Source organism: Geotrypetes seraphini, chromosome 5 (assembly GCF_902459505.1).
Source record: "Geotrypetes seraphini chromosome 5, aGeoSer1.1, whole genome shotgun sequence".
Taxonomy (NCBI): Eukaryota; Metazoa; Chordata; class Amphibia; order Gymnophiona; family Dermophiidae; genus Geotrypetes; species Geotrypetes seraphini.
This window is the reverse complement of record NC_047088.1, coordinates 201,615,557-201,640,700: the sequence shown is the minus strand read 5'-3', so window position 1 is coordinate 201,640,700 and position 25,144 is coordinate 201,615,557. Positions and strand designations below refer to the sequence as shown.

General features: G+C 44.3%; 1 protein-coding gene across 6 annotated transcripts in view; it reads right to left on the bottom strand.

Annotated features, from left to right (window-relative positions):
• Positions 1-25,144, bottom strand: part of TLK1 (tousled like kinase 1) — a 281,093-nt gene that overhangs the window by 190,883 nt on the left and 65,066 nt on the right. For all 6 annotated transcript variants that reach the window (XM_033947201.1, XM_033947199.1, XM_033947200.1 and 3 more), the window contains exon 4: positions 7,908-7,983. In XM_033947201.1, the coding sequence (XP_033803092.1) occupies positions 7,908-7,983 (76 nt within the window). The remainder of the gene's footprint in view (positions 1-7,907; positions 7,984-25,144) is intronic.

Here is a 25,144-nt window from a genome sequence, read left to right as displayed (position 1 = left end):
GATGATGTGGAAGTATAGGACTTTGGTTATGACTGGATTTAATTTTAGCTTGTTGATTGTTGCCCAATTTTGAATTCTTTCAATATTGATTGATACTTTGTTGGTAATATCTGATTGGTTGTAGGAATGAGGAGCAAAATGTCATCTGCAAAGGACATTATGCTTTCATCTTCAAATTTGGTGTTACCGAGAGAACTCATGAAAAGGTTAAACAGAATGGGTGAGAGTGGAGAGCCTTGTGGCACCCACTGCCACAGAAGGCCTTCCAGGAGTTGGAGATCACTCTATTCTTTTTGAGGATGTATTCTCTGTTTTGTAGGAAGTCGGAGAACCACCTTAGCACTGTTCCTGTTATACCAATTTCTGACAGTTTTGTTAGTAGTAGATGGTGATCCACAGAGTCAAAGGCAGCAGAAATGACAAATTGCAGGAGTATTGCATGACGTCCTGTACTGAGTAGTAGTTTGGTTTTTGTGATTAATGTGATGATGGGAAGTTCATTGCTGTGTTGTTGGCGGAATCCAAATTGGGATGAGTGGAGACATGAATGTTGCTCGATGTAAGTTGCAAGTTTTTACTTACGTGGGTCTTGATGATTTTTGTTAGAATAGGAATGCCAGCGATGGGTCTGTAGTTTGAGGCCATGGAGAGATCTGCCTTTGGAGTTTTTGGTATGGGAGGGCGTGTTATTTTTCCCATTGTTTCCGGTAAATGGCCTTGGTTCAGGGAGCCATTGAGAAGGTTGATGATCCAGATGATGATTTGTTCAGGTGCAGTTATGAGGGGGGTAAGAGGCAGTTGTCCAGGAGACTGTGGCGCGCTGACAGTTTGGATAATAGTTGTATCAGAAATGGACAAGCTGGAGAATGAAGCCCAGATTTGGTCTGCTTTGGTGGGTTCTGTGGGGTGCCAAGGAGTATCAAAAGCGCAAGTTTCCGTGATGGTCGCTTTGGCTACTTCAGACTGAACTATCTTGATTTTATTGAGGAAGAAGTCTGCTAGTTCTTGTGCTGTTATTTTGTTGAGGTGTACCATGGAATCTTGATTCAGAGGGGTAATGAGATGTCACACCAGGAGGAATAGATTTTTGGGTGTCTTAACGTTTTGGTTCCTAATTTGCTGGCATAATAGTTTTTCTTGGCCTCTGATATGTTGAATTTGTATTTATTTATTTATTGCCAGTGTTCTGTGTTCTTGCACTCCGCTCTTTCGCTATTTACTTTCCAGTCGTCTGCATAGTTGGTTCTCAGTGATTTGGTGAACCAGGGGGAAGTCTGATTTTGTTTTGTTTTATGGGTGTGGAGGGGGGATGAGGGTGTCCAGTGTGTTGGTTATGGTATGATTCCAGCTTGCTAGCATTGATATAGTGCAGTTAGAAGGGGGGTTAGGGAGTTTGCTACTATGTTCCAGAAGAGGTTTGGTCTTGTCCTTCCTTGCACTAATTTTTCTTCCTTGGTGGCTTTTGTCACTCTGGTTCTCCATTGAGAGGTTTAGGCGAAAGCTTAGGAGGTAATGGTCAGTCCATGGTACGGGGGTCCATTTGATGCTGGTAGTGAGATTAGTGGGGGTGGTTGCAAGCATGTCTAGGGTGTGTCCTTTTTCATGTGTGGGGCCCAAGGGCATGACAGTGATTTTGCAGTCTTTGAGCAGTATTTTGAGTTTATGGACACAAACCTCTACCCCCTAAATTTTCCCTTAGGAAATAATGGGGTTGTACTCACAGTTCTGTGAAAGTGCTTGCTGTTTGTCAACTTTCTCTGCAGCTGGAAGAGATGGAAAGCACTTCCTGCCTCAGAAACTTCCAATAAGAACTCCAAACCAGGAAATCTTTGGGCTGCCAGTCGAACTGACCCCATCCAAGACCTCCACACCATGGGACCGGTGGGGGGGGGATGAAGGGGGGAATTTTGCAGCTAGCTCTGTCAGCTCCCTAATGCCCCAAGAGTTCGGTGCCCACAGCCTCTGCTCAAACTACTGAAAAATCCAGAAGGAGAGCTGGTTCCTAGGGGAACGAACCCCGAGCCCTAAAATATGACATAGGAAGTTGGCTCCATAGATCCACCCGAAGGTGGTTTTCCTTGCAAGCTGCAATCCCAAGCAGAGAATCCCTAAATATGGGGTCTCAGGGCACCAAAGCCTCAGAAAAAACAAACTTAAAGCCGAAAATAAGAAAAACTAAGCAGAACAGATCAGAAACACCTCTGCACAGTTCGCTTGCAGAAGGAAAAACTGAAGAGGGCACACTCCACTCCGTCTGGCAATATGGGAGGTGCTGAAAGTTGTAAGAATCACACTTCTGCATAACCCAGTTCATGGGAATGGATTAATCATCTAACAGACTCATGAGCAGATGTAACAGAATTTAAGTTTATACCTGAAGAAATGGTGGCTGAATTGGCTTTCCCAAGCTCACAAGTACCGTAGATACAGGATTTGAACCTTGCTTTCCCCTAGTTCACAGCATTCTACTGTAACCATTAAGCCAATTCTAACTGCCATTAACTCTGTATAGCCTTATATACAAAGGATTCAGACAGACAATCTCGATTTCCTAGTCAACAAATCTATCTGCAAAACATCTAAGATTATGTAATTTTACAGTAAAGAATTAACAGAACAAACCACGAAGATGAATGATTAATTTCTGATGGAAGTATTACCAAGCCTTATATCACCATGAGACAGAATACGGATAGGCAACAAGGAATATTCTACATAAAACTGGCATAGGATGAAGCCTCAATTACTGGTGCTATTGCTCACAAGTTTCAGGCTTGTTCTAATTTGACCCTTTCTATGTCTTATCATGAGACCAATACAGAAAAGTTCACTGTAGAGCCACGTGCAAAAAGGCTTGTACTGCAAAATTACCATGAAAATATACAGCAGCGGTGAAGTATATACAATTTTTTTTTGTGCAAATTATTCAAATATTACAAGCATGTACTTGTCAAAGAAAATAGAATTACAATGCAAATAAAAAGATAAACTTTAAAATACTTAGAAATAGCTTGTATCTCTATCTAAACTCCCATATTAAAGAAAATTTATTCTGAGAAGAGGGCAAGATTAAAGAAAAACAAGGAATTAAGGAAAATATTTTACTTTAGAAAAGCATAGTTTTTAGCCGACGAATTAGTTGGAATTTAATTACATTCTGCAACATTTATATTTGTTATTTAAGGGAGTAGACACTGCTATTGGAAATGGAGATAACCTTGCTTCCAGGAATTTTTTTTGATGCTCAGGGTTAAAGAACACAAAAGTTTTCTCAAGTCATTTTAACAATACATTTACATGGAAACTACAGGAAAAAAAAGTCCCTTTGAGGTCTACTACCTGGGATTTAAGCACTATAAAAGCCTTTCTTCTCAGTTGAGTTGACCTACAAAGGTCAGGAAAAACCATCACAGAATAATCCATAAATTTTACACCTTTAAAACAAAAATACAAATCGAAGAATCCAGTTCCTATCATACTCTAATGCAAATGCTACAATGAAGGTCGCCTTGGTCACAGCTGTACCCGAGCTCTCCAGGAAGCCAGTCAAATCAAAACTGGCCCCAATAGACTTCCCAGGTTTATTTAATAAACTTTGATTATTGGAGGCATATTCCCAGATGGTATTTGTAGGATTTCTCTTAAGTATTTCTTCAACATCTCATTAGGAGACTGTGGAAAATTAAGAAATCTCAAGTTTAACCTGCGTTCATCGTTCTCCAACCTTTCTATTCTTTGGTGGATGTTCAGGTTATTTTTTACCAAAGTCAATTGAGTGGCCTGAAACCCCTCAATAGATCTTCCTAATTCCTGGTCTTGGGTGTCCATTTTAGTAACCAAGTCCCCACATTGTTTAATATGTGTTTTGTATCATCTCTGGTAATTGCAAAACACTGTCCAAACACTCAGTCAATTTAACCTCCAGTGTATTAACATCGTCCCAAACCTGCTCCAAAGTAATCTTCTCTGGTCTTTCCTTCAGCCTGGCAGTGTTCCTAAATCCAGCGCTATTGCCTTTAGCAACAGCATGGTCAGACCTCAGTGAAAACTTCTCAGGCCATCCACTTGTTGCTCCAGCACATATCTCTCATGTTGGCTGTCCCACCTCGGCTAGTGGAGAATCAGGCTGTGTGTCCCAGCAACAAAGCTAAACTTGGCAATCTCTTTGGTATCCGTAGTGAAGCTCCTCAACTGCCCTTTCGCTCCACTATCGGACTGAACTGGATTCTTGCGGCCTTTGGGACTCAGTGTGATATCTAATGCATTCAGACGAAATCCCCTGCTAGAAGCTCGCCACCCCAAAGATTATCTTTTGTTCCAGCTAGTAAGAGGAATTCTTCCAACGTTCGCTGTAATGATACCGGGGAGGAGGTCGGTTAGGCTGGAAACGAACGCGGCTTCCCCTTTGCACTTTACCGTGCTTTTCTTTGGTGGTTTGGAGCGCAAGTCAGAGCGTCCTCTCACACATCCGTCGCTGCTGCCACCTTGCCCCCTCCAGCCAGTATATACAAATTTTAATCATGGACAATTCACACAGTAATCAGAAAGAGAGAACCAAATGCTGGAGGAGTTGCCGTATAGTGAGAGATTGGAAAAACTGGGCCTCTTCTCCCTTGAAAAGAGAAGACTGAGAGGAGACATGATCGAAACATTCAAAATACTGAAGGGAATAGACTTAGTAGATAAAGACAGGCTGTTCACACTCTCCAAGGTAGGGAGAACGAGAGGGCACTCTTTAAAGTTGAAAGGGGATATATTCCATACAAACGTAAGGAAGTTCTTCTTCACCCAGAGAGTGGTGGAGAGCTGGAACGCTCTTCTGGAGTCTGTTGTAGGGGAAAACACCCTCCAGGGTTTCAAGACTAAGCTGGACAAGTTCCTGCTAAACTGGGACATACGCAGGTGAGGCTGGACTCATTTAGAGCACTGGTCTTTGACCTGGAGGCTGCCACGTGAGCAGACTGCTGGGCAGGATGGACCACCAGTCTGACCCAGCAGCGGCAACTCTTATGTTCTTATGTGCACGTCTCATTCGGTAAAAGCAACTATGTTGTGCAGCCAATACTGCCTCCAGCAGATACACAGCCAAATCAAAGTATAAATATCTATATCTATAAATATATATTTCCTCTCAAAATAATATGCACATTTGATTATTGCACTTCTTTTAGATGCCTTAACTCTGGTATCTGCATTGATAAATATATTTTTGGACCTGATGTTTATGCATAGAGGCACAGATACAGGCGAACAGGTGCAAATGTGTGTGCTACTACTATTTTTCCATGTGCCTTGTTTTAAAGTTGCTATGATTTAAAAAAAACAACAACAAAAAAAACAAAAAACCCAAACTAAACAACTCTTATCCTCCCAACCAACTTTCTTACACAACCCCATACCTGGCAATAAATTTCTTGCATTCTGTGTGCAATGAAAGCCACCATTTCCTTTTCTACATTATTGTGGAATACTTAAATGCCTCATTATCATATATTTTAATGCCACGTGCAGCCATGTATTTTGCAAGAGTTAACACCTGTGCTCAAACCCCATGTGTACAATGCATCCATATATATTTTTCTGGTATATAGGTTAAGTACCTTTTGAACTTGTACAGATACAATTATAGCCACATAAAATTGAGTTCCTTGCAACTTAGCTGTGAATTGACCTGGAATACCGTATATACTCGAATATAAGTCAATCAAAATATAAGTCGAGACCCCCTTTTTCCCCCCCAAAAGGAGGAAAATTGGTTAACTCAAATATAAGTCGGGCGGGTTAATATTCAAGTACCCTGTTCTGTCAGGCTCTGCATCCAGCACCCTTCTTTCCTTCCTCCATCATACTTTGCACCCTCCCTCTCTCCCTCCCAGGCTCTGCACCCTGCCCCTCTCCCTGCCCTAGCCTTATATCTCATCTGCCGATCCACAGCTCAAAAGTCAACAAGCAAACACACATTTCCTCATCTGTTATCTGCTGTCATTCCTTAATTTAATTTCTGTTGGAACTGAAAATCCAAGTTTTGCAAAGATAAGATCCAAACTCTAACAAAGCCTTGATTGTTTGGTTGCTCAAGTTAGGATAACTACTGCTTAAAAAATAAAAATACTTGCAGTTAGTTTTCAAGGACCAGTCACATCAAAGAATGATGATTGTCTGGGTGGTTGTATTATTACGCACACAGATGCTCATAACATTGATAGACTCTTGCGTACGCAATGTACATGTCATCTATCCTAGTGTATACTTATGAAGGGAATTTTTAATAATAAAGTAAAAATTTGGAATCTTTTGTCACACAGTTTGAGAGACACTGGGCTATTCTTTATAGATGATGGAGGAGAGAAGGGTTCTGCACTTATAAATACAAAAATTAAGGAAAAAGTAGCTATCCTTGGCCTCTCTATAAATGCAATAGTTGGGGAGCTAGAATATCATGAACCTTGCAAAAGGCATAATACTGTTGGGAATGAAGGATGGGAGATTTTACAAAATGGCAAGGAATTGTCCTCTCTCTCTATATAAATACAGATGATGATAGAAAGCTTTGATCTTAGAGAGGAACAAGGAACTATTCCGATCTTTTGAGAGATGCTGTGAGTGTCCCTGACCTCCCTATTTTAAAAATGTAACATGTGCTCAGACTAGATAATAGTTTCCCTCTCCCAATTCTTCTCTTACCACTTCCGCAGGTGCCAAGGCCTCCTCTCTGGAGGAAGCCGTACTCTCTTTATCACAAAGAATGGAACTGGAGCGTGAGGGGGCGGGGCGCTGAGTAACGGTTCTCCAGAAACCCAGTGCATGACAGCTCACTTCGCACGCTGAAGTGGTGGCGATGGCGCACACACGTCTACACAAGCCAGCCGGGGATGCCTCACTCCTGCAAAATGCTGTCCCAATTGCCGCATGGCGAGTCCGAAAGGTGGGATGCGTAGAAAATTATAGTATCCATACCATAGAACATATTAAGACTGTCACCAGGCTGCTTGCTGGGATCAGCAGATGAAGTATGAGGCTAGGGCAGGGAGGGGGCAGGGTGCAGAGCCCTCTTCTTGGGCCAATTTTTTGGCCCAATAATCCCGGTTTATATTTGAGTATATACGGTACTTTTAATTAAATTGGGCAGTTTATATTTGAGTATATACGGTACTTTTAATTAAATTGGGCAGTCTAGTAGCCTAAAAAGAATTAAACAAGCTTTTAAATCTTATGAGGATGAGGATTATGCCATGATCAGCAGTATATAGAACTCTTGCTCCCTTCCTTGACATTCCTGTTCATCTATTGATATTTAAATTTTGTACTGAAATTCTTCAAAGTATACAACCTGAATGTGTTCAACCATTTCTAATCTAAGCATGAAATAAGAAAGTATGAGATATGCTCTCCCTTTAGACGCTTTATTTTTTTTAAATATGACTGACTCCCTCTTTTACTAAAGCTGGCAGTGCAGGCCGGCATGGTAAATGCTCAGATGCCCATAGGAATCTGAATGGGCGTCAGAGAATTTGGTGCACAGCACTTTGTAAAAAGGTGCCTGAATGAATTATGACCACCTATAAGCTTGTGAATGGACAGTAACCTTGAAAACTGGTGCTATTGTTCAAAAGTTTCAAAGCTGTTTCAATTCAATCATTTGATTATCCAGCATAAGTCTTGTAACAATTTCTATCATGCCATCGTTTATTTTTTTACAATAAAACACAAAGGATATTCTGAAATCTTATTAACTATGCACAGCTGAAGGGAGTACAAAAATCAGAGGCAGTACACAATGATATACAATAAATCAAAATCAGATTATATATTTCTTATTACATAATTACTGTTCTAAAGCATATCTGGACTTCAAGAGCATAAAAATCTGACCAGTGTGATTTTGTTCAAAAGATTTCTCAGTTTACCTTGGCTGCTTTCACTCTGATTTTCAGCTTTTCTCTTTCTTCCTCTTGATGATTCTGATTGTTTCTTCTCAGGAGTCTATAAACAAACAAAAAAAATATCAATCAATCAACGAGACATACAAAATTATAGTAGACAAAGCGAAGGGGCCAGATGGTGTACATCCGAGGGTGCTGAAGGAACTCTGGGAAGTTCTGGTGGCTCCGCTGACTGACCTTTTCAATGAGTCTCTAGAGTTGGGAGTGGTACCGGAGGACTGGAGAAGGGTGGATGTGGTCCCTCACCACAAAAGTGGAAGGAAGGAAGAAGTAGGAAATTACAGGCCGGTAAGTCTGACTTCTCTGGTAAGCAAATTAATGGAAACACTTAAAACAGAGAATGGTCACGTTTCTGGAATCCTGTGGATTACAGGACCGGAGGCAACATGGATTCACTAGAGGTAGGTCTTCTCAGACAAATCTGATTAATTTCTTTGACTGGGTGACCAGAGAATTGGATAGAGGGAGTGCGCTAGACGTGGTGTATTTAGATTTTAGCAAAGCCTTCGACAGTGTTCCACAAAGAAGTCTAATAAATAAACTGAGTGCCCTCAGGATGGGTCTCAAAGTGACAGGCTGAGTCAAGAACGGGTTGACAGAGGGTGGTGTGCCTCAAGGTTCTGTTCTTGGGCCTGTTCTTTTTAACATTTTTATAAATGATAATGCTGCAAGGCTGTCAGGTAAAATTTGCCTCTTTGCGGATGATACCAAAATCTGCAATAGAGTAGAGACCCAGGATGGTGTGAACAACATGAAGAAAGACCTGGCAAAGCTTGAAGAATGGTCTGAAATTTGGCAGCTAAAATTTAATGCTAAGAAATGCAAGGTCATGCATTTGGGCTGCAAAAACCCGAGGGAACGGTACAGTTTAGGGGGTGAAGAACTTATGTGCACAACAGAAGAGCAGGACTTGGATGTGACTGTATGTGATGATCTTAAGGTGGCCAAAACAGGTTGAAAAGGTGACAGTGATGGCAAAAGCTAGAAGGATGCTAGGGCGCATAGGGAGAGGTATGGCCAGTAGGAAAAAGGCGGTATTGATGCCCCTGTATAAGACTCTGATGAGACCTCATTTAGAATTTGAGTACAATTCTTGAGGCCATACCTCCAAATGTTATAAAAAGGTTGGAGTCAGTCCAGAGGAAGGCTACTAAAATGGTGCGTGGTCTTAGTCATAAGGCGTATGGGAACAGACTTAAAGATCTCAATCTATATACTTTGGAGGAAAGGCAGTTGAGGGGAGATATGATAGAGACATTTCAATACCTTCCTTTCATCTGAAAGGAAGCTCTGGAATGAGAGGGCATAGGATGAAGTTAACAGCGATAGGCTCAGGAGTAATCTAAGGAAATATTTTTTTTACAGAAAGGGTGGTAGATGCATGGGACAGTCTCCCGGTAGAGATGGTAGAGACAGAGACTGTGTTGATTTCAAGAAAGCGTGCGATAGGCACATGGGATCTCTTAGAGAGAGGAAGAAATAATGTTTACTGTGGATGGGCCATTTGGCCTTTATCTGCCAACATGTTTCTATAGGCCCAACTATCATTGTTTTTACAGTTAGTAAGTTATTTGTAACACATGTTATACTGTATGCAATTGCTTATGAGCCTCAATTAGCTTCTATTATCATCTCCAAAGACATGTTTAGATTAAACTGCAGTACGTCTTGTATGCATTGCCATACCGCATTCCAAACGGTCTGTATAGAACACTCAAAGCATGATACGTGGTAGGATGCCTAATGCATTGTAGCAATGCCAACAGTTATTTGAACCAAATAAACCAGCCTTCCAGAATCTTCATGGTGACCAAATCACTCAACACATAAGAAAGGACAGAGAATAGGTAAGGTAAGTTGATTTGAGTAGGTTTTTTGATGGTGCCCCCCAAAATTACTCTTCAGCTTTAGTCAGACCAGAGCTGAATTGAAAAGTGCATGTTCCTCAGCCTTTCAGAACTTAGAAGAGCACCCTCTTAGTAATGTCTGAACAGCTTCTGCTTTGTAATCTACAGGGCTCCTGGTTACCCAATGAAACAGCTGAAACCATTTAAATAGTTAAGAGTGAGAAATCCCAAATCTTGCAGTTATTCTCCACCAGTTGCCTCAATGTCGATTCCTTGCCTCTATGGCAAAGCTATTTTTCTGCTGCTATTCTTGGGGCTACACTAGTCATGGGCAAACTAGGGCCCGCGGGCCATATCCGGCCCCTTTTATTTTTTTAATCTGGCCCGCCGACCATCCGACCGTGAGCCCTATATACCTCCCGCCAAAGCAGTGTCAGGCTGGCAGCACTCTAAACTAGCTGCTTCACGGCCTTCTCTAGTTGTGGAATTCCCTCTGCCACATCACTGATGATGTCATCAGTAAAGCAGCACACAGAAGGACCCGACGAGAGAAGGCCACGAAGCAGCCTGTTTAGAGTGCTGCCGACCCAACACTGCTCTGGAGGGAGTTATGTAGGGCTCATGGTTGGCAGGGTTCAGATGGGAGGGAAGGATGGAGGGTCAGCGGGGGTTCGGCTGCATAGTGGGGGCAGGTGCTCAAGGGTTCTGCGACACGAGGGATGGGAGGGAGGGAGGGAGAGAGAGAAGGATGGAAGCTGGGCAAGGGTTCTGCTGCATTAGGGATGGGAGGGAGGGAAGGAAAGATAGCTGGGCAATGGTTCTGCTGCACAGGGGAACGGGAGGGATGGAGAGATAGAAAGATGCTCTAGGTCCAGCCCCTCTGTCAAATTTAAGAACCCATTGTGACCCACGAATCAAAAGGTTTGCCCACCCCTGAGCTATATCAAACAGGGGTTACAACTCTTCCATCGTGGACCTTCTGACTCTCTATCAAGCTCAGATAGCACTAGTTCAAACAGCAAATCATTGCTGACTTATCCAAGGTCTCCAGAAACGTAACATTAGAAAGACATGTATTTTATATGACAGACTGCAATTTTGCCAAGAAAGGGAAGAGGGAAAGGGATTGGGATTTTTTTACTGCCTTTTTGTAGTTATACAACCAGACTCAAAATGGTTTACATACAGGTACTTCAAGCATTTTCCCTAACTATCCCGATGGGCTCACAATCTATCTAATGTACCTGGGGCAGTGGAGGATTAAGTGATTTGCCCAAGGTCATAGGGAGAAGTGCAGGGTTTGAACCCGCAACCTAAGTGTGCTGAAGCTGTAGCTCTAACCACTGCACCACACTCTCCTAAGAGTGTCAAGACAGTGTGCACACAAGTTATGTCTATAAAAAAACAGTAACCTACCTGCAAGAATCAAATGAAAGACGAGACAAAAAAACAGGAAGTGGGGAATGAACAACACAACAATAATTTCCTTATGACAGACAAATATAAACTGGAGGCAGCTGGAATGCATGAGACATGGCAGGTCTCTACAACATGCATAAGAGAAGAACAGGAAGGAAATGAAGAGGTTCACTGAAATAATCAGGTTGTAAGATCAGATGTAAATGGGGGTAAGATAACTAAATGCCATATCAAAGTGTGACTACGTGGACAACTTTAAAAATTGTAACCATTAGTAGAGCATAAGTTCCAAGAAGGATGACATTCTTCCTCTATCCTCAGCCATGTGGGTCCCATTGTTCCATATCACAAAAGGAATTCTATGTGAAAGATAAATATCTGGGAACCCTACCCTGCCAGTTCTTTGGAAGCTTAAATGCTTTTAAGGCAATTTGAAGGCTCCTATCTCTCCAAAGAAAAGTTAAATAGTTTGTCTATTCTAGAATAAAATTCCTTGAGGCAGAGGTAGGCGAGCATGGTTAGCACGATTCCTCAACTTGGCCCTACCAAGAAAGCATCAGTGAATAGCAGTGTTGCTTAGAAAGCATCTGTGGTTAGCAGTGTTGCATAGTCTCATAACTATATCAAGCATGACCTACATATTTACTTAAATCATTTGGTTCAGTATTTTTTTAAACAAAGATTCCTAGGTACTTGAGCTATAATGTTGCCCATTTGAACCCAAATTCCCCTGTCACCTGCACTGTACGCACATTCATTATTCAAAAGTGATTACCGATACCACGAATGTCCACATTAACAAAGTTACTTATCTTAACAGGTTTATCCAGGGACAACAGGCAGATATTCTCACACGTGCGTGACGTCATCCATGAAGCCCAGTATAAATAGTGTTAAAAGTGAATTGTCACCAAGTTTTAAGAAACTTCACGACTGCCCACATCATGTATGCACAAGTGCCTTCCCGCCCGACATAGGTTTGCAATTCCTCATTTCCCTAAGCAAGCTAAAAAGCCAACCAGGGGAGGTGAGAGGGATATGAGAATATCTGCCTGCTGTCCCCAGATAGCACCTGTTACATAAGTAACTGTGCTTTATCCTAAGACAAGCAGGCAGCATATTCTCACATGTGGGACTCCCTAGCCGAACAGAATGGGATGGATGGAAAGAGAGTTGGCCATTTAGAAAATAAATTCTGTAATGCTGCTTGGTTGAAATGACCATCTCCATCATGGACCTTCAGATGATGATGCGGAGGAATGAAAGAAATCTTGGTGAATCTGGAAGATGTACTAAGCCAAATAGACAAGTTAAAAAGTGATAAATCGCCAGGACTGGATGGTATACATCCCAGGGTACTAAAAGAACTCAAACATGAAATTGCTGATCTGCTGTTAGTGATCTGTAACTTGTCGCTAAAATCGTCTGTAGTACCTGAAGATTGGAGGGTGGCCAATATTACGCCGATTTTTAAAAAGGGCTCCAGGGGAGATCTGGGAAATTACAAATGCAAACAGTGTCTCACTTCCGGTTCACCACACAATTGTTTCCCACGTTCTCACCTTTATAGGACCCCCAGGGACCCCTGAAGAAGACTTTTTGTCGAAACGCGGACCGTGTTGGGTCTTGTATCCCTAGCGGACTAGGTCCTTTAAGGCTCTTATGTGGATGATTTACTTTTATGTGGATGGAATTATTTTATGTGGATGATTTTAGTGTACCTTTGGAACTTTGATACTTTCAAATAAAGTCCATTTGGGAACATCGTCACTCCACAGAGTTTTTTTGGTTTTGACCAGAATTGAACGCAATAGTCAAGATGAGTTCGCACCATGGATGAAATGTGAATGTGTGAATTCAGATCCAAATAGCAGCTTTGCAAATTTCATCAATGGGAGTGGACGTAAGAAAGCTATTCATGCTGCCATAGTTTGGACTTTGTGTGCTGTTACACGATCCTCGAGCTGCAGCCCAGTCTGAGCATAGCAAAAAGAAATATAGGCCACTAGCCATGTGGAAATAATTCTTTTGGTTACAGGTTTGCCCAAGAGGTGAAGTCCTATGTGGTTTAGCTCGATGAATGTAGTAAGCCAAGTCACATTTACAATCAAATGTGTGAAGAGCTGTTTCTCCAGAATGAGCTTGAGGCTTTGGGAAAAAAACTGGTAGCACAATGGATTGATTGAGATGAACACTTTCTGGAGAAATTTAGGATAGGTGCAGAGAACCACCTTATTATGAAAGAATACTGTGAACAATAGGTCAGACACCAATGCTTGGAGTTCACTCACTCGACAGGCAGAAGTGAGAGAAATCAAGAAGACCACTTTCCAAGTGAGAAACCTGAGGTGAGTGGAAGCCACTGGTTCAAATGGTGGTTTCATCAGAGTGACTAAGACTATATTAAGATACCAGTCAACTGGAGGAGGCTTGAGTTGAGGTTTGCAATTGAAAAGTCCTTTCATAAACCTGGGAAACAAGAGGATGAGAGGCCAGAGATTTATTGTTGACAGGAACGTAGAAATCACTAATAGCACTGAGGTGAACTCCGACCGAAGTAGTTTTTAGCGACAAACAACAACTCCCAACAAAGATGAAACTGCCTCCAGAATTGGGATAAAATTATACTTTATTTAACAATGAATAATCAAGACGTATGACTTGACACTGACAAGTGTTTCAGCTCTTGCCTGCCTCAGGGGTCTACAATAATCCACAAAAACCACAAATCAATATCAAACTGACAAAGCATCATAAACATATATGAATAAAACAATATAAAATAAAATAATAAAATATATTTTAAAACTTCATAACCAAACATCATAAATACATAAACAAAAACATCATTATTTGTGATCGTCTTTTCGTGTCAATATTATATCAATCAACATCAAATGTGTGAAAATATACATTAACAATATATTACCATATTTTTCGCTCTATAAGATGCACCTGACCATAACACGCACCCACCTGTAGAGGAGGAAAAACCAAGAAAAATAAAATTCTGAACCAAATGGTATGCCCTGTCCCTCCTATGGTGGTCTAGTGTAGAGAGCTGCACGGGAACGGGGACGACGGGAATCCCGCGGGACCCGCGGGCATCCCGCAGGTTCCCCCTTTGGGTCACGGGGATCCCGTGGGGATGCCCCTAGGGTCGCGGGGATCCCGTGGGGACGCCCCCTAGGGTCGCGGGGATCCCGTGGGGACGCCTCCGAGGGTCGCGGGGCTGGATGTACTCAGTCGCGCGGCTCTTCTCCCTACCTTCTCTGCTTGCAGCACAGAGCCGAACGGAAGTCTTCCCGACGTCAGCGCTGACGTCGGGAAGACTTCCGTTTGGCTCTGTGCTGCAGGCAGTGCAGGTAAGGAGGAGAGTAGCCTCGCGGTTCGAGTGGCTACCAAGGGAGGGGGCGGTTCGCCCCGCCACACCCCGCCCCAGTTGCAGCACAGCCAGCCAGGTCCCCTTACTTTTGTGGCACTTCCCCGACCGACCGACAACAGCCCCGGTCCGACAATCCTCCCTGCCCTGTAGCCGCGAATCTAAATTATCTTCTTACAGCAGCTGTAATAAGGTAATTTAGATTCGCAGTTAAGGGCAGGGAGGTTTGTCGGACCGGGGCTGTTGTCAGTCGGTCGGGGAAGTGCCACAAAAGTAAGGGGACCTGGCCGGCTGTGCTGCACCCGGGGCGGTAGAGAAGGAGTGGGGAGAAGGACGCTGAAAGCACATGGGGAATACAAAGGGGTGGAGAAGGACGCTGAAAGGCCATGGGAAGGGCGGGGGGGGGAGGACTCTGAAAGCACTTGTGGAAGACAGAGGGGGGAGAAGGATGCTGAAAGCACATGGGGAAGACAAAGGGGTGGAGAAGGACACTGAAAGCACATGTGGAAGACAGAGGGGGGAGAAGGACGCTGACAGGACATGGGGAAGATGGGGGGAGAAGGACGCTGAAAGGAAATGGGGAAGAGAGAGTAGGGAGAAGACGCTGGCAGGGAAGAAGACAGATGCCAGACTATGGGGGGAGCGGAGAGAAGAAGATGGGTGCCAGACCAATTTGGAAGGGGGAAGAAAGGGAGAGGCACAGTAACAGAGCAAATGGAAGATGCAGAAGGAAGAGAGACAGTGGATGGAAGGAATTGAATGAGAACATGAGGAAAGCAGAAACCAGGCAACAAAGGTAGGAAAAGAATTATATTTCTTTTTTTTTATTTTGCTTCAGGATAAAGTAGTATATTAGTTGTGTTGATAAAAATTTATAAACATTAGAGGCTCTGGTAGAAACCCATTTGCAAAGTATGTATTCTTCCCAATTAATATTTTCAAATTAATAAAGTCTTTTTGCTTATTTGTAAATGGGTTTCTACCAGAGCCTTTAATTCAGTAGCATAATTAAATGAAATAACTATTTCTGAAGTTTATAGGGACGGGCGGGTACGGAGGGGATTCCTCGCGGGGATGGGTGGGGACGGAGGGGATTCCTCGCGGGGACGGGTGGGGACGGAGGGAATCCTCACAGGGACGGGTGGGATTCCTCACGGGGACGGGTGGGGACGGGTGGGATTTCTGTCCCCGCGCAACTCTCTAGTCTAGTTGTAGGCTGGGACAGGGTAGAGGACATGTCTAATGGTGGGCACGTGTAGTGGCAGCCAGCCCCAAGCCAGCTAGCCCCCCCCCCCCCCCCAGGTACCTTTTTTTTTTTATCCTGGGGGTCCAGCGCACTTTCCACACTTCTGTCTCGCTGGACGGCTGCCTCCTGATTGGTTCCACTGCTCTCTTCCAGCAGCAGCAGAGCGGTACACGAGGCAGGCATGCGCTTTTTGCATGAATGGCTGCCGTCAGTTCTCACGAGACTCGCAAAAAGCACGTACCTGCCTCATGCATCGCTCTGCCGCTGCCGGAAGAGAGCAGGGAAACTGATCAGGAGGCAGTCATCCAGCAAGGCAGGAGTGCGGAAAGCATGCTGGACCGCCGGGATAAAAAAAAAGGTACAGGTTTTTAAAAAAATATTCGCTCCTTAAGATGCACCCTTATTTCTACTCACTTTTTTGGGGGGAAAAAGTACATCTTATAGAGCGAAAAATGTGGTATATCATGATTTTCATGTGTATATAGTTGAGTGTGATCCTTTAAAAATGATATACCTTTTCTCTCTTTACAATAATTCATCCAAATGCGGTAAAAAATCTAAAATAAATACAATGAAATAAGAACAATTTATCTCATGCACATCTATTTAATTCTGCAATGCAATATTTTTGTAATTTATACCTCTCACTTATGAGATTGGTATTAAGCATAATTTCAAATTTAAACGTGATATCCACCAAGTTTTTAAATATATGATTGGAGCCCTATGAAATAAAAAGCATAAGAGATCAATGATCATTGATTGGAAAAACTGCACTGAAAGGTTCTTAGAGCATTCCAAATAGCTCTCAACTCTAATAGGTTGATGTGTAATGTTTTCTCTTGAGTACACCAGTGACCTTGTGTGCATAGACTGTCCAAGTGGGCTCCCCAAGCTTACATGGACATGTCTGTGGTAAGCACTTTCTTATAATGGAGGGATGTGAAATAGTAGACCCCTGGAAAGACTGGTTGGATCCATCCATCACTGAAGTGAGTGACAAAAGAGGCGAGGTGATTGCAATCCTTTGAGAGAAAGGACCGCGAGCCTGAGACCATTGAGACAGTGATGGAATTCAAAAAAGTGTGGGATAAAAATAGAGAATCTCTAATTATAAAATGAAGAATGTAAATTAAAGAACTAAGGCTGGTATTGGACAGACCTGCACGGTCTGTGTTGCATATATGGCAATTCGGTGTAGGATGGGCTGGGGTGGGCATTAATGTGAACTCCACTAATATGGAACATGAGGATGTTATTGGCCAGACTTTATGCTAGATACCCTGCAAACAATAGGATAGTTGAATAGGCTGGAGTGGGCTTGGACGGCAACTTCAGCATCTGGAACCTAGGACAATACCAGACTTTACAGTCTACGGCCCAGAAATACCAAAGAAGAGACAAGTTAATTTAATTATGTATTTTTTAATGGGTATAACTTATGGGCAGATTGGATGGACCATTCAAGTCTTTTATCTGCAGTCATTTACTAAGCTACTCAGCTATTCTGAGATGGAGCCTTGCAAAGGGGGGTTAAACATGGACTGTGGATGCCATGTGTCCAAAAAGCCATATCATCTGTCTGGCTGAAATGGTCTGTAGAAAAGAAACTTGCTTACAAAGCTAAAGCAAAGTGTTCTGTCTTTGTTGAACAGTGTCGAGAAGGGCTCCTACAAACTGCAGTTTTTTGGGATGGTTGACTTTGAATCTTAGTTCGTTAATACTCTTGGGGAAGAAGCCAAGCAGAATGGAAGAACTTTGTACTAGAAATGTTGGTGTAGGCCTCTTTGAAGTCTAGAGAACATAGCCATTAATTTTGTTCTAGAAGAGGAAACAGAGAGCTAGATTCACTAAGCAAACCGATCATGTACTGATCGGTTTGCGACCCCTTTGTACTCTGGCCCAATTCACTTACCTCTGTGCCGATCAGATTCCAATCTGTACATGCAAATGAGGGGAATGGCATGCAAAGTAGGCAGGGACACAATTCACTAAAGAAATCTTGGAAACCGACTTGGCTGGCCGATCAAAACAAGAAGCAACTGCTGGGGACCAGTCGCAAACGTCTTTTCTGATTGTCCTCGGGCCTGAAATCCCAGCCCTGCAGCCCATCTCTGCCCCTCTGTGACTTGGCTCTGCAGCTTCTCTTCTTCCTCTTGTATACTGGACACACACTTATGAGTATGCTTATTGCCCCTTCCAGCCAAACCCTGCTCTTGCCACCCCAACTCTCCTGCTCTCTGCCACTCTTCCCCGCAGTGCGAGCCCATGATTTTAAAGCAGGGCTGCACTGCGGGGAAGGGCGGCAGAGAGCAGGAGAATCAATAATTGCCTGCTTTCCTTGCTTAATACTATGCAAAGTAATACCAGAGAATAAGCCTCTGTAAAGCTAACAATTTAAATTCATCAATGGGAACACGGAAAGAGAGAGCAAGGGGTGGGGGTTGGAGGAAGGGGTGCCTCTATGCTTGCAAATTGCATTTCTTTTGTTTGCTGGGGATATGCACGTCGTAATAACACACCCAGGGCAGATTGTTTACCCCAATCCGCTCCAGTTTTAATTACAACACATCTACTGAGTTCTAATATGCTCAAGGGGCTGATGTGACAAGGAGATCCCTGCTTTTAGGCTGCTGCCGCCGGGGATCACCCTTCCAGAGCAGGAGAATTGGGACCAGTAAAAAAAAAAAAATCCAACCCAAAAACCAGCAAAAAAATGAACACCAAACGCATGCGTAGACCATCTACAGGGAAAGAAGATGGTCTGTGCATGCGTCAGAATCGCATACTAATGATCCGTGCGGTCAGAGGGGGGTGTTCCTCCGATCGTCCTCATTTTAATTTTGTTGTTTTGTGAATTGGTTGGGCCTGCACGGATTGAGCACGGAGAGTCAGGTAAGTGAATCTAGCCCAGAGGCCCTAAAATAACATGCAAAACTTTTCTTTGACTAAGTATTTGCTTAAGTCTTGAAAGTTGGGAATTGGTTGGAGACCTCCAATCTTCTTTGGAATTAGAAAATACCTGGAGTAGAACCCCTAATTTTTCTGAAAAGGAGGAACTACTTCTATGGCATTTAGCTGAAGCAAAGCTTTGATTTCCTGAAGAAGGGATGTTTGTTGTGATATGAAAGAGGATTCTCTTGGAGGGTGATTTGGAATATTGTTATGAAATGGAGTGAGTAACCCTCCTTGATGACCTCAAGGACCCAAGAATCCATTGTGATAAGAGCACAGCGTCGATGGTATAATTGTAGTCGACCTCTGATAGGATGGGGTAGTGGCTGAGAAAGAGATATGGTGGCTATGCTCTCTAGAAATATAAGAAAGACTGAGCTGGCATTTGAGGAGACAATGTCTGGATCTTTTAAAGTCGCTGCTGCTTTTGTCTCTTCTGTGGTGGCGGTTTGGAAGAAGAGGATGGTAACATAGTAACGTAGCAAATGACAGTAGATAAAGACCTGAGCGGTCCATCCAGTCTGCCCATAAATTGTTGGATATTGTCTCTTATAAGAATAAGAAGCTGGCTTTGGAGTAGGCTTTGATTGTTGATGGAGAAGAGGCTGAGAAGGAGGTATGGTGGCTATGCTCTCTAGACAAGTCAAAAATTCTGAGCTGGCATTTGAGGCGCCAAAGTCTGGGTCTTTCAAGGTCACTGCTGCTTTTGTCTCTTCTGTGGTGCCAGTTTGAAAGAGGATGTTGCAGGATATTGTCTCTTATAAGAATAAGAAGCTGGCTTTGGAGCAGACTTTGATTGTTGATTCGTAGACTTTGATTTATTCAAAGAGTTCCAGTTTTGTTCATACTGAGTTAGTTTTTGAGTAGCAGCCTCTATTCTATCACCAAAGAGTTCTTCCCCCAGGCATGGAATGTTCGCTAAACGGTCCTGAAGATTAATATCCATATCAGAGACTTGGCGCCAAGCAAGACGCCTCATAGCAACAGACATGGCCGATGCTCTGGATGACATTTCAAAAGCATCGCATGCTGTCCATGCCATATATTTCCTGGTTTGTAGAAGACTACATGTGGTCTGCTGAAAATCCTCAAAACATTCTGAAGAAATATACTGCTCGAAGTCAGCCAACTTCTTTACAAGATGTTTAAAATAAAATGACATGTAGAAGTTGTAATTAAGCACTCTATTAACCAACAGAGTTTTGGTAGAGACAGCAACCAAATTTGTCCATAGTCTGACCATCAAGTCCCGGTGGTGCAGAAGCATAAACCCCGGTACTAGAGGATTCTTTTTAAGGGTCGACTCCACAAGCAACAATTTGTGCTGTAGTTGCTATTTGTCAAATCCAGGACAAGAAGTTATTCTGTAGAGTGAATCAATTTTTCTTGTGACTGCAGTAACAAAAAGAGGAGTCTCCCAGTTTCGAAAGAGGGCCTCCTTAAGAAGATTATGCAGAGGTAACTTGAGTTGTTCTTTAGGAGGCTCATCATAATCTAAGGCATCAAGAAGTTCTGTCCTGGGCACAGCGTCAGCCTCTAATTTGACAGGGAGGGCCTTGCCCAACTGTCTGATGTATTTCATAAAGGAAAGTCCTTCAGGAGGAGATATTCTTGGAAGAGGAGGAGGAGGAGATGGATCTGAAGGTATATCATATGACTCAGGGGAAGACAGAGTGGTCTCACACACTGAGTCAGTATGGTGACCAGTGTTCCCTCTAAGCGGGCGGGTGTTGTGAGCAAACTTTTTTCACCGTGAGCCAAAAATATTGGGCGCCAGCAAGTTATGAGCCAACTCGCCCGATTCTCCTCTCGCCGCCCTGCCATCTGCCGTACGCCTCTTCCGATCGTGCGCTGTGACGAGAAACGTGTGCGCTGCGATGTAATATTTTGTGCGCCAGCGCACGCCAGCGCAGCTTAGCGGGAACACTGGTTCAAATGGTTTTATTTATTTCCCCAAATTTATTTTTGTTATACGCATTGAAAATATTTGATATTGCGTTTAAATCAAAATCTCAATAAACTTGAAACGAGTGCCCGTGAGATTGTGGGAGGGTTAAATACTCAAAACTTAGAAGTTTTTGCTACGCCAGCTTTCTGGTATCTTTACATACAGTGGCGTACCTAGCATATGTAACATCCGGGGCCCATCATTTTTTGGCACCCCCCCCCATCTGTAAGAAAAACATGATTTTTAGTAACAAACCACACGTCACACATGAGTACCTAGGAAAAGGCAGCATCTTACATATTGCAGTGAGCAGTACATCAATACACCCATTGTAAAACTAAACAAGCCAGACCAGCACAGATCAATCCTACACCGTCAATCCTAACAGAAAACCATGTCTTTCGAACACACAGAACACAGAAAACACCTTCGCCTAGTAAGGAATATGTAATCACAAACTAACCCCTCCCTCTTTTACAAAACTGTAGTGTGGATTTTAGCTACGGAGGTAACAGCTCTGATGCTCATAAAATTCTGAGCATCAGAGCTGCTACCACCAAGGCTGGTGCTAAAAACGCTTCACAGTTTTGTAAAAGGGGGGATAAAATAAAAATACATAGACAAAGGTTAAATTGAACCAGCAAGAAGCTGGACTCTGCATACAATGCTTCACAGAAACAGTGACACATGTCTCCTAAAGCAATAAATAAATAGAAATTTTTTTCTACCTTTGTCTTCTGTGGTTTCTCCTTTCCTCATCTTCTTGTAACTCTCTTCCTTCCATTCACTGTCTGCCGTCTCTCTTCCCCTATATGGCATCTTCTCTCCTTCTATGCCCCTTCCAGAAACTGTATGCCTCCCCCTTCCATCTCTCCTTTCACCCCATTGGTCTGGCATCTCTCTCCTCGCCTTCCCTCTCCCACACCTCTCCTCATAGTCTGGTATCTCCCCTTCCCTGATTCTCTGGCATCTCTCTCCTTTCCTTTTCTTCCATCTTTCGTTCCCCCTCCATGCTCTCACATCTCCCCCTTCCTTTTCCCTTAGACTGGCATACCTTCCTCCTATGCTCCAAGCCCTGGCATCTCCTTTAATTCCCTCCCTCATCTTCCTTCTCCCTCCAGCTGGGTACCGCAACACTCTTCCCTGCAGCTCTGCACTTCCCCACAATTGCCATGCTTCGGTTCCTCTTCTTCCTTCCTTCCTCCCCCCCCCCCGCGGGACCCTGCGGCACCATCAACTCTTACTCCCTCTAATGTCGGCCCTGCAGCTCCAGACTTCCTCGCACCTTCTCCCCTCCCCCTTTGGATCGCTATTATTTTAAATGTTATAGCCGCGGAGCTGTATCCATCAGTGGAGATGTCTAACCTCGGCCTGCCCCGGAACTCTTACTGCAGCAGCCGCCCGTCTAGGCAGGAACAGGAAGTCACTGTTGCAGTAAGAGTTCCGGGGCAGGCCGAGGTTAGACATCTCCACTGATGGATACAGCTCCGCGGCTATAACATTTAAAATAATAGCGATCCAAAGGGGGAGGGGAGAAGGTGCGAGGAAGTCTGGAGCTGCAGGGCCGACATTAGAGGGAGTAAGAGTTGATGGTGCCGCAGGGTCCCGCGGGGGGGGGGGGGGGGGAGGAAGGAAGGAAGAAGAGGAACCGAAGCATGGCAATTGTGGGGAAGTGCAATCCCCCCCAATGCGTCCCCTTACCTTACCTCCCCTTACCTTTGCGACGCGTGTGTGCGCTGTGAAGAGAAACTTTGCGCTGCGATGTAATATTTTGTGCGCGCGCGCAGGCCAGCGCACCTTAGCGGGAACACTGATGGTGACATGAGAGACCAGAATCAACTGCAGGAGGGGGGTCACGTGATACATCCTGCCTGAGAGGACGCGTGCAAGTGGAGCTCCCTCATACCCTCACTAATATCTTTTGCTATTCACCACCGACGACCAGATCGTGACCTTTGGGGTGGAAGGGACGATGTTCCGCCGCATCTGAAGTGGTTTCCCCGGCTCTACACTGTCTGGCATGCCCTTAAAACCAGCAAGAGCAGTTAGACATCGGCCTGCTTCGACCCCAGCCAAAATGGCGGATGAGACCGCGACTTTTACAGACCCCATAGGGGATTGGGTGCAGGAGATAACACGCTCGGTGTCCGCAGGGCTGGCGGATCGCTTAAATAAACTTCAGTCGGGCATGGAGGAAATGCATGAGAAGTTTGATTCTCATGCTCGCCGGCTTACTGAGGTGGAGCAAAGAGTAGTGGTGCAGAAGGACACATGCAGTGGCCTTCATTCCTGGGTGCTCACATCGCATAAAGAAACCGAGCTCTTGAAAGCACAGCAGGAGAACAGGAGCCGCAGAAATAACCTCGGGCTAGTGGGGCTCCTGGAGGCAGTTAAAGACGCGGAGCTATACAACATTTTTTCTACCTGGCTACCTGAACAGCTGCAGCTGAAGGAGAGCGGCATGCTCTTTTCCTGTGAAAGGGCACATCGGATCGGCTTTCCACAACAGCAGGAGAACTGGAGACCTCGCACAATGATTGCTAGATACATCAGCTGTAGGGAGAAAGAGCATCCTGCGGGCTTACCGTAAAAAGGGGCCCTTGGAATACAAGGGGGCGAAGATACTCCTCTTCAATGATTATTCCATTAGAGTGGCGGCACAGCGCAAGCTAATGACACCCTTCTGCTCAGCACTGCACTCCAAAGGCATCCAATTCGCCCTTACTTTTCCAGCTAAGCTGCGAGTCTGGAAGGATGGCAAGTCGTTTACCCTGCAGGACGTGGATGAAGCTCACCTATTCTTGGATAACCTCAAGGGATGACTAATTCCCTCAGCCCTGGCTGGGCCCGATGGCCGGGACTGTTAACTCTTGTTTCCCTGCATATGAAACCAGCACTGGACTATAGCCGTTTGGACCTAGGTTTGGATTGCTGGCGTGGAACGACGAAGTGGCTTCACAGAAGACCATGTTCAATGCATCCTGGGGATCCTTTTTCTTTATCGGGATGCGCTTTCCTGCCAAGTTCTTCTTTCTCATTCTTTCCTGTCGTTTCTTTTCTTTGGGGGTGACTGGCACCTTAGTTATTCTCTGTTCCTCATTGGGTTTCTGTATGGGGGGTGTGGGGGGGCTCCCTTGTGAACAGGGTGGGAAGTGTGGATTTGGGATTTGCAGGGCTGGGGGTGGGAGATACCGCTATGGAAGTAGTAGGGGAGGGGATGGGTGGGCTGTGGGGGAATGTCTGGGGTGGTATGAATGGGAGTGAATGGGGAGTATGGCTGTTGGTGGGGAAGCGCCTGTGTAAAATGATTGGTCATAGACAGGAGGGCTGCTTCTTGATCTTTTCTGTCCGAAGCCCTAGCTGGGGGGTTCTGACAGGGTGGTTGGCATTATGTTCGGGCCTCGTGAACATGTACTGGCCCTACCACAATGGCTGACTTGAAGGTGGTCACACTCAATGTGGATGGCCTTCGGTCACCCATAAAAAGATCCCGAGTACTGGCTTCCCTATGAAAATTGAATGCAGACATAGCCTATATCCAGGAGACTCATCTGTCCTAACTGGAACAATCTAAACTCTGCAGAAATTGGATGGGTTAGGTGTATTCCTCCTCGTTTGGGGGCCGGTAGTGATCCTTCTCCATAAAAAAAGATACCTTTTCAGTTACATAAGCAGGTTCAAGATCGTGATGGGAGATATGTTTTGGTTCTGGGGGAACTTTGGGGACTGAAGCTGATGTTCTGTAACATCTATGCCCCAAATGTGTACACTCAGTTTCTTTTCCTCACTCCTGTCTCGCTTGTCGGGATATCCGTAATTGTGGGCGGTGATTTTAACATTATCGCTGATCCGGGTATGGATTGTAAACCGCCTCGAGTGAGGCCCCGTGATCAGGCTTCTAGGGGGTCAATTTTCTGTCCAACCACTTGGACCTTGTGGACATTTGGCGAACTACACCCATACGACCAAGACTTTACTTTCTTCTCCCATGCGCACTGCTTATGCGAGACTGGACTATCTCCTTCTTGATCACCAGCTGTTTGCCTCGGCTACGCACACAGATATTTATGACTGTCTCGGATCATGCCCCCGTGGGGGTTGTCCTTTCTTTCTCATCTCCAACCAAGGGTACTTTGTGGAAAATGTCCCCCTAGTTGTACTCAGATCCAGAGTTTCGGCATATCTCAGAGCTAAATGGGTGGACTATCAGATGAGAAACCAGACTGCGGACATGGATCCTGGGATATACTGGTATGCATCTAAAGTAGTGCGGCGCATAAGAGGAAAGAGTGTGACAGAAAATAGGTACATCTAAAATAAATAGTAGAGAATTGTTTAAACAGGTAAATAAGTTAACAGACACTACTTGGGTCCTGAAAAAGGATAATGAATGCACTCCATCGT